The sequence below is a fragment of the Trichechus manatus genome, unplaced genomic scaffold (assembly GCF_000243295.1).
Source record: "Trichechus manatus latirostris isolate Lorelei unplaced genomic scaffold, TriManLat1.0 scaffold00056, whole genome shotgun sequence".
Classification (NCBI taxonomy): Eukaryota; Metazoa; Chordata; class Mammalia; order Sirenia; family Trichechidae; genus Trichechus; species Trichechus manatus.
This window is the reverse complement of record NW_004443992.1, coordinates 10,426,988-10,437,394: the sequence shown is the minus strand read 5'-3', so window position 1 is coordinate 10,437,394 and position 10,407 is coordinate 10,426,988. Positions and strand designations below refer to the sequence as shown.

The window sequence follows — 10,407 nt, the reverse complement described above, 5'->3', positions numbered from 1 at the left end:
AATGTCTGAATTATCTGATCATCAAGTTCATTTTGGTCACATGTATTGTTGAACCAGTAGGTACACAAAGCCATAAAGTAAAACATTAAGACAACCAAAAAATTTAGCACAGATTAAATTTGGTCCATTAATATAGGCAGTAATATATACATTTACTACAAAATCAGAAGATTTGAACAAAACTAGTAGGATTGGTTGTCTCTGGGGAAGGGCACAAGCTGATTGTGGCTCAAGGGTAGGAAGAAAAAAGTTTTTTTTAAAAGGTATCTTTTTATAACCTTCTCAATTTTAAGTCATGCAATGGTGTTACATAGTTATAAAGTTAATATTTAAAAAGGACTTCAGGCTTGAATTTCATGTACAGTACAGGCAATCCATCATACTCATAAACCAATTACTTAGAACTTAAAATGATTTTTTTCTTATACAAACGATTACAAATGGAGATTAAATTCCCAGTCTGCTGAAGTTGTAAAAGCCTATTTAGTAGGAACTTAACCATGAGTTATAGCAACACTTTTAGAGCAAAAGTTAAAGTCTTTTCACATAAACCAATAGAAGGTAGGGAACATAATTAAAGGCATGGCTCATGGAAAAAGGAGTAATCACTTTCTGGTAGCAGAAGAGTAAAGCATGAAGTATAATAGAGGTGGTGGGTGGATAAGAAGATAAAGTGGTAAAAATAGTCACTAACATTTCTTGAGCATTTACCATACGCCTGGCACTCTACATGAGATAACCACTAGCAAAAAATCAGTATAACTAGACAGCAGGAGAGTCAGTGGTAGTGGATGAGAAGGAAATGGAAATCCTGAGGGTTAATGACTCGAAATAAAGAAGCCGAATTTCCCATGGCCTCACATTCTGGAAAACCAAGTCCCAAACTGGTAGTCCTGTTCACATGCGAAAAATGTTTATATTCTAAGCAGTCACAATTGACAAAACAGTGAGAGTATTTATTTTACTAGTGAAGAAAAACAGTAATATCAAAACAATTTTTTAAACTCACTAACCACAGAATCACTTAAAAGGATCATTTCAACACTGGTGTTATCTTTCCATTCTTTGACCAACACTGTAAATCTCTTACTTTGCAGTTCAGTCATCTGTGTCTTTAAAAATCCCAAAGCAGTGTTCATGAGGGATTGTCTTAAAAATTACCATCAAAATAATTCCTATACTAAGATGAATTATTTTGTGAATTATTTCATCATTTCAGGTGTGAAACCATATGTTTTGTACACTTTCATACATTACTTTGAGATCTATATGGTAAAAACTGGTACATCTAAGATAACATTTTAAGCCTGGAGATATAGCTTTCACCTTAGCAGCTGGAGATTTGTCCATTACTGCTGTCAAAGCCTGAATGGTTGATGTAGCCAAACAATCCAACTGTCCCTGAAACACCTAGAGGGAGAGAAAAAAGCAAGAAATTAACAAATATGTTCAAGATTCTTATTCAGTTAGGAAACCTCTGTTCTGAAAACCTGAAAAAATAATTACTTAACATGCATTGCATTTCTTACAATGAAATAGATTTCTGGAACACTATGACCTGCAGGAAAAGTTACCTATTTAACAAAAAATAAGCCACATGTCAAGAAGGAAAAAGCTACGTTCACTCATTACATTAAAATGTTTTGAGAAAAAAACAACAAGCTTACCACATGCTTTTTAAAAATAATGGACAATCTCAAGAGGAAGGGAGGGAGGTCTATCATCGGAAATTCTATTACGTTTTAATTTCCCTTCAAAACTACACTTGAACTTTCAAGGCCTAAGTTTCATTAGCATGTATAATAAGATGGCTAAAATAATCTTATCCACCTAGTTTCCAGACTGTGTTATAATTAAAATGGAATGTACATATACCAATCAATTAATCGCACTTACAACAGTGAGCTGTATCTATTTTTACATAAAATGAAGAATTTGAGGCAGATACAGAAAATGGAAAATACATCTATAAACAGTGTTATGCTTTTGAGAAGGCAACCTTTAATGCCAAAAAGTTTTTAAGAAAAAATATCAGTTGGCTTCATTCTGTCTAGTGCTCTTTAAGCTTCATTATAAAAGAGATGTGTTAAATTTCAGGGTAATGTGTTTACAGCAAAACAAAACAAAACAAAAATAACATCAAAAATATAAAAAAACTGAATTTGACTATTATATTTATCTTAGTCAACCATGAAAGCATAGCATGAGGACTAGCCCAAGCCCAAGCCCATTGCCATCGAGTCGTTTCCGACTCATGGCGACCCTATAGGACAGAGTACAACTGGATAGCAGCCGTAGCATTTGACCACTACACCACCAGGGTTTCCACATGAGGACTAGAAAGTTATAAAAACTAACGGACCTTAAAATCTGCTTTCAGGAATATATTAATATGACCTAAAGTTAAGTCACTCCATAAATAGGGATTTTTCCCGTCTCCCTCACTAGAAAAGATTTAAGTACAACAGGGACAGCTTAGATCTTTGTAGCTTTATGCTAAACGCTATCATGCTTGCTGTTGTTAGGTGTCATCAAGTCGATTTCTACTCATAGCAACCCTACAGGACAGAGGAGAACACCGCATATGGTTTCCAAGGAGCAGTTGGTGGATTTGAACTGCTGACCTTTTGGTTAACAGCTGAGCTCTTCACTGCACCACCAGGGCTTGGGCTAGTTATTTAACCACCCTGGAATCCTGGTTTTGTTGATATTGTTTGTTTGATTAACATTACTATACATAATAAACACATTATACATGCACAAAACATTATAATATATATTACACATTCTGCATAGAGCAGAATTTCCTATGAATAATATCCGTCTTAGAATTTATACAAGAGGACTAGGCATCAGAGTTCCAAAAGACCTAATTTCACCTACAGTTTGGAATTGTAACATAAACCTCAAAGAAGACTATTATAAGTTTTATTAATCTATGTAAGAAGGCCATAAGAAGAACTAAAACTTTTAGTGATATCTAAAACTGTAAGTACTCTGTAACTGCTATTTCACATACAGAATAGAAAATAATAAATTATCACATCTCTTTTTATACCACAGCTCTATTTATAAACTTGGACATTAAGATAATGTTAATAAAAGACATCAGTGTAAGTAAGCTCTCTCTCATTTTGGGAAAGAAAAATAATGAAGCACATTTTTATATGTAGTTTTTTTTTCCAAAGTAAATTGCTCAAGGTATTGTAAAAAAGCAACATAAATTGTGTATTTCTGCCTAGTTTAAACCCACACAGAGTTGTATTTTTAGAAAAAATAAGTCAAGTTTTATGCTAAATTAATTAAAACTCAAAGAATTTGGCATCCTCTTCCCTTCCTCCAAGATTTGGGTTGTCCATTGGATTATAAACATTACTTGTCAACAAGAAGCAAAGAATCAAGATATTAAAAATGACCATACATGTTCACAAACAAAGCCCTAAGATCCCAATACACCACAGTGCTTAGAAAAGGAAGCTTCCCCACATATGAAGTCATCACCAGGTGGACAGCATTGATAATGAGATCCTATTCCTGTACTTTACATCTCCTCAAATTGAAAAGAACACACACACATTTATGTAAATATAAGATGAAATTCTATTGATCATTTATGTCAATCACCAAGATTTCAATATATTTCTCTTTTAGATGAAAGCAGGTTTTTAATTTTAATTTTTAAATAATTTCCAAATAATTAATGAAGATTCTCTGTTTCCCGTTGCTGTCAAGTCGATTCCAACTCATTTAGAATTGGATAATGTTTGTGTATTTTAAGATACAAGAAGAAAAGTACAGGAATAGTTACTCCCATTGACTGATTCTGGACTTCAGCTGAAACAAGATGCAGGCTTTGTCGATACCTGGTCCTCATTCATTTCTGTCAGTAATTTGTTGGCAAGGTCTTTCTCGTTCTTGTCTGCCACCTTATTGTTAGCGTTTAAAAACAGCTGTTAAAAACAGAGACAATAATGGAGAAAGAATATTAAATTGTTACCTACAAGTGGAAATGAAGTATAAATGGACTTCCATGTCTCTTGAAAAGAAATCCAAGAATCCACTTGCGACGTACACTACTTTTAGAAATTGACTGTTAACTATTAGCTTTTTGAATTACAGACTAATTGTTGATTATTATAATGATTAATTATTGTTAATTATTATGATTGACTAATTATGATCTATTTCTCTCTAGAACTCAAAATTACTAGAATAAGAAACAAAAGCAATAATCAGAATCAGTTAATAACGGGTATACCCTGCTTTTTGAAAGTTCGCTTTACACCACTTCACTTTTATGAAAGACCTACACTAGTACCCATTTTCGCTGACTGAAAGAAATCAGTAGAGAACCGTGCCCATTCTCACTCCTCCCGAGCAAGCAAGACGCTTGGTAAAGTGTGTACATCAACCCATTCACCTCCCTTTTTACATAGTAGCTTCACAAAGCTCCTTCTTTCAAACTCCTCTGCCCTTACTGAACAACCCAGCCACAACCAATCAAATGCCTGGTGATATATAAACCCACCATGCATTGCAAGATCCCATCCTTGACTTGTCATCCCCGGTGTATTCCTCGAACTGTAGGACTCATCCCTTGGCGCGCACAGTTAATATAAATCCGGCTCTTCTGCAGGATTTGAACCCCAGCCCTTCAAGCCAGTCCCATGTGGTACTACCAACTAGTCTACCAGAGATACAATCCTCACCACCACCACCTCTCAGCCTTCCAGTGTGCTTGCTATCTTCCCTATTCTGGTGAGTTAACCTACACTGTATATACATTACTTTATACAGTCTGTGTATTTATCATATCATTCCTGCTTTCACTATATATTAGTGTTATTTTAGGTTTTATGTGTTATTCAGTATGATTTGGCAGGTTATTTTTTGGGTCTGGGAATGCTCAAAAATTTTTCCCATATAAGTTAATGGTAATTGCGTCTTCACTTTACGCCACTTCAGCTTACGAAAGGTTTCATAGGAACCTCTACTTTCAGATAGCAGGGGAAACCTATATTCCTAAATCCTTCAAGAATCGGCAAAGAGAATATCTCAGAGAAAAGAATGAAACTTGCTATTGAGACACACTAAAGATACTGCAGGAAATAACGCATGGTAGGGGTTCGGCAGTCAAGTAAATGTTATTAAACGAACTTTTAAAAGGGTTCTTTCTGGAAATACTTCTCAGAGTCTCAATAATGCTAATCTGTGCTTTGACAAGACAGGTCAGTGTACAGCATTTCCCAAGTTTATCTGACCACACACTTTGTCAACAGATTCTATAACAGTACGCTCCAAAGTCATCAAGAGTTGAGCTTAACTTTTTATTAGTTTGTATTCTGGGAAGGAAGATTGGATTTGTTATCTCCAGCACATATGGCGATCGACCTCTTTGCTGACAGAAGAAATAGAGGAATCAAGTATTTTGTCTTAAGTACATATGTAAAACTCAAAATAAGAAAAACAATTCAAGTGAGAGTAAAAGGGAAAGTAACTAACATTTATAAAGGAACTCATCATTAGTATCCCAAGAAGGAAGTTCTTCTTAGGAAGTTCTATCATTTTAGAAAAGAGAAAACAAAGTTTCATTTACTAGCTGAAATAATGCAATATAAAATAAACTGGATAGAGGTCCAGTATTATATGGTATGTAAGAACATATATAAAGCTTAACATAGCAATAGATTAGTATATACAATATAGGCGTTGGAGTCAGAGACCATTTCCTTGCTACTAGAAATTTGTTTTTTTTTTTTTTTTTTCCTTCTTGTTAAATTCAAATACCCTTGGACAACTTTAAAAAAAAAAAAAAAAACCACTTACATTAATTTACATTAATTCAAATCATATCTCCCTTCCAAAATGCAGTATAGAAAATGAAATTACTGTTAAATGCTTAAGGTTCATCACACTTATCTTAAAAGTTAAATGTAGATTCCATGAAATTGTATTTTAAGTACTTTATAGTAAAATGAAACTCATTTTGACAAGCCCAGAAACCTTTACACAAATACTTAAGTAAAGCTCACTTAAACTGGCTGATAAACTTACACAAAAAGAAAAGCATGAAAACTGCAAAAGCAGTCAGTCTAAAGTTTTCTATGTGATTCATGAATTGCTTATGACACTTTAAGCTTTAGCTGACAATGTTTCCAATGGGTCTGAAGGCTTAAAGAGCAAAATTGTCTTCATCGTATGTAACTGTATAAAATAAATGATTTATTCCTTACTAACAAAAAGCAGTTTAAACAGAAAGCAATCACGTATCTGTAACATATAATGCAATACAATGTTCCCTAATTTAAAAAGCTTTAAGAGGGTTCTAAACACGTTTATATATTTAGGAATCATATCAACCATTTCCATCAAATATGTTCGTACGTCAATAAAACCTGTAATTTTCCTATATTTAATGCAAAGAAAAGATTTTTTCTACCGACTAAACAGTTACCTTAAGTTTTGTAATACAGTTATAAAACTACATACTATGACAGACTCATGGTCAGAAAACCTGGGTAAGAAATCCTAGCTCCATCATTTCTTAGTGCTTACCCTGAGCCAATCTTCTAATCTCTCAAGACATTTTTCTTCATTTGTATAATGAAGTAGTTAGGAAGTTTATTTCAAAGGTTCCCTCATTTTAAGGACTTAATGATTCTAATGTATGGTGGTAAATCTACAACGGTTTTGAGGTTCCTGAAATAAGACCATTGCCAGCAGGGAAGGGCCGGGGCACCTAGCTTGGCTTTTCCCTCTGAAATGGGTTTCTTCTCTAGAATTTCCTGTTTCAAAACAAAGTAATAATTGGTATCAAACAGTTAAATTTTAAAACACCATGACTGTCCGATGTAAATTATAAGAAACTTGGCCTATACCATAGTAAAAAGACCAATAGGTTGCCATCATGATAGCTGTCTATTAGCTGTTTTTTTAAAAAGATATTGTTGACCATGGTATGTCAGATTTTATGTTTCTCTGAGTTTCATATGATGTAGAAAATCCTATACTAATAAATTTTAGAAGGAAATTACATTTTATCCTTGTATAATGTGTGACTAGCAGTGCTCTACACATGTGAGATTTTGTCTTTATCACTGACGTTGCCTTTATCACCAATAAAGTCAAACTGCTTTTTTAATAATAATCGAAAGATTTTATAAATATTTGTTACGCTGCTTTCATCTCCCTAGGATTCCTTTTCCATTAATGATTTTAAAAGGGGAGGAGACATCTTGACTCTCCAGTGGTAATCTGAATCTGTTGACTTCAAAACAGTCTATATTATTTACGTCATGTTTTCTGTCCTATTTCACATTATTCTTTACTATCTTACTACAAATTAAGCAACGTAGTCACATAAATGCCTTCAGGGATACCCTTCCTAACACTGTGAAAAAATTCAACAAGCTGATGATATTAAAATCATTCCTCTAGATTATTACCATACAATCAGAGTGAACCTCTAGAATTTTCCAGCAAGGATACCATGAAAGGAATACCTCAAATAGAAAGGTAAAAGCTCTTTGAAGTATTTTCATTTTCAAAGGCTTCACAAGATGCTCTCTAAAAATTTCTGATACCATGTTAAAATCATGGAAAGATGACATAATAAGCATATTAGTAACTATGTACTCTCACATTGTGCAGCTAGAATTATAAATTTAAAAAAAAGCAAATGGGCAATATATATCAAGAACTTTAACAATATCTCTATTTTTTCTACTTGTCTATATTTTCCAGCTATAACTTGTTTTTATACAATGTTCCCTAATTTAAAAACAAACAAAAAGTTTATGCCTTTTACCCAGTTGTTATACTAGGAACAGAATTCTATTCTATGAAACTTAAAATTGAGTTCCATAGCAGTAAAAAACCTGTAAACAAGTATCTACCAGTGGGGAATAGTTAGTTACCAGGTAAATTCTGGTACAACCACCAAATGCAATATTATGTAGACATTAAAATCATAACCACACAGGAAAACGCTAATGAGGTAAACTTAAACGCCAAAAAAGCACAAAATTATGGCGCATCAAATGCTCACACTCAGATTTTTAAAATGCACAGCAAAAAACACTTCTAAAAAATCATCTTATGTCTATAGAGTGGTAGGGATGACCATTGGTCATCTATTTTCCTGTATTTTAAATTTTTTCTGAAGAATAAAATATTTTTATAATGAAAAATAAGCTCTATCTTAAAAAGACTTAATATAATTTCCTACAACAGAAATTAAAAAATGTCATGGATTGAATTGTGTCCCCCCAAAACTGTGTATATCAATTTGGCTAGGCCATGATTCCCAGAATTGTGTGGTTGTCCTCCATTTTGTGATTGTAATTTTATGTTAAAGAGGATTAGGGTGGGATTGTAACACCACCCTTACCCAGGTCACATCCCTGATCCAATGTAAAGGGAGTTTCCCTGGGGTGTGGCCTGCACCACCTTTTATCTCTCAAGAGATAAAAGGAAAGAGAAGCAAGCAGAGAGTTGGGGACCTCACACCATCAAGAAAGCAGTGCCGGGAGCAGAGCGCGTCCTTTGGACCAGGGTCCCTGCGCCGAGAAGCTCTTAGTCCGAGGGAACATCCATGAGAAGGCCGAGAGAGAGAAAGCCTTCCCCTGGAGCTGACACCCTGAATTTGGACTTTTAGCTTACTTTACTGTAAGGAAATAAACTTCTCTTTGTTAAAACATCCACTTGTGGTATTTCTGTTATAGCAGCACTAGATAACTAAGACAAAAAATGAAATAAAATCAAAGCTAAACCTACAGACCAGTTAACCCACTGCTGTCAAGCTGATTCCAACTCATCGTGACCCTACAGGACAGAATAGAACTGCTCTTTAGGGTTTTCAAGGCTGTACATCTTTACGGGAGCAGACCGCCACATCTTTCTCCCAAGGAGTGGCTGGTGGGTTTAAATCGCCGACCTTTCAGTTAGCAGACAAGCACTTTAACCACTGCACCACCAGGGCTCCATGTCAGTGATAATTACTTTAAATATACATTTTTGGAAAAAAATCAATCCATATAGGAGAAAGCACTATAGGTATGAATCTTCAATATGTCTATTTTAAAATTATGCCCATAATCAGCTAATTCAAGACAGGTACATTGCTACAAACAGAAAGGTTTTTCTAAAATCTTACTTAAAAACATTTTCCTCAAAGTAGCAGATGAAAATAGTCCTAACCAACTAAATTTTACTCTTTTTAAAGTTAAAATAGAAAATAGCAATAATCACTTACAGAAAAGAGACAAAATCAGAAATATTGGGAGAATAAATTTATTCATCTCAACTAATACACATATTCACCTACTGTAACATCTATGACCCTCTATAGAAAAAATACTAAAAACATTTGATTCTGCAAGCATAATCAAATCTTAAAACATGGGATGTCAAATTGTAACATATGACTGACCCCATATCCTTAAGATCTAAGAGGCTTCTTTTATATTTTAGAGCCTAAGTTTGTTAAAATGATCCTTAATTTTCAAGAATCACACGATTATCTCTATGGATATAGAAAAAGCATTTGGTAAAATCCAACACCCTTTCTTGATGAAAACGCTGAAGAAGATTATAATAGAAGGGAAATACACCAATATGATTTGGGGCATATATGAAAAGCCAACAACATTATACTTACTGGAGAAAGACTGAAAGCTTTACCCTTGAAATCAGAAACAAGACAAGGATGCCCACTCTCACCACTTCTCTTCACTATTGTACTAGAAGTCCTAGTCAGAGCAATAAGACATGAAAAAGAAATAAAAAGTGCCCAGACTGGAAAAGAAGAAGTAAAATTATCTCTATTTGCAGATGATATGATCCTATATATAGAAAACCCCAAAGAGTCTGCAAGAATACTTCAAGAGCTAATAGAGGAATTTAGCAAAGTTGCAGGGTACAAGGTCAACAAACAAAAATCAGTTGGGTTTCTACACATCAGCAATGAGAAACGTGAAAGGGAAATTAGGGAAATAATTCCATTCACAATAGCATCTAAGAGAAAAAAATACCTTGGAATAAACCTAACCAGGGACATAAAGGACTTATAAAATAAAAATTATAAAACACTGCCGAAAGAGATTAAAGATTAAATAAATGGAAAGATGTTCCATGTTCTTGAGTTGGAAAACTTAATATTGTTAAGATATCAGTACTACCCGAAGTGGTCTACAGAGTCAATGTAATTCCAATCAAAATGCCAACAGCCCATTTTGGACAATGATATGGTGCTTCCTTAGAAAGTTAGAAACAGACATACCGTACGATCCAGCAATCCCACTCCTAGAAATATATCCTAGAGAAATAAGAGTCATCACTCGAATAGACATATGCACACCTATGTTCATGGCAGCATTGTTCACAATAGCAAAACGATGGAAACAACCT

General features: G+C 34.1%; 1 protein-coding gene across 4 annotated transcripts in view; it reads right to left on the bottom strand.

Moving 5' to 3' along the window:
* NBEAL1 (neurobeachin like 1) overlaps positions 1 to 10,407 on the bottom strand; it is a 189,735-nt gene that overhangs the window by 90,447 nt on the left and 88,881 nt on the right. For all 4 annotated transcript variants that reach the window (XM_004378242.2, XM_023733009.1, XM_023733007.1 and 1 more), the window contains exon 11: positions 1,327 to 1,410. In XM_004378242.2, the coding sequence (XP_004378299.2) occupies positions 1,327 to 1,410 (84 nt within the window). The remainder of the gene's footprint in view (positions 1 to 1,326; positions 1,411 to 10,407) is intronic.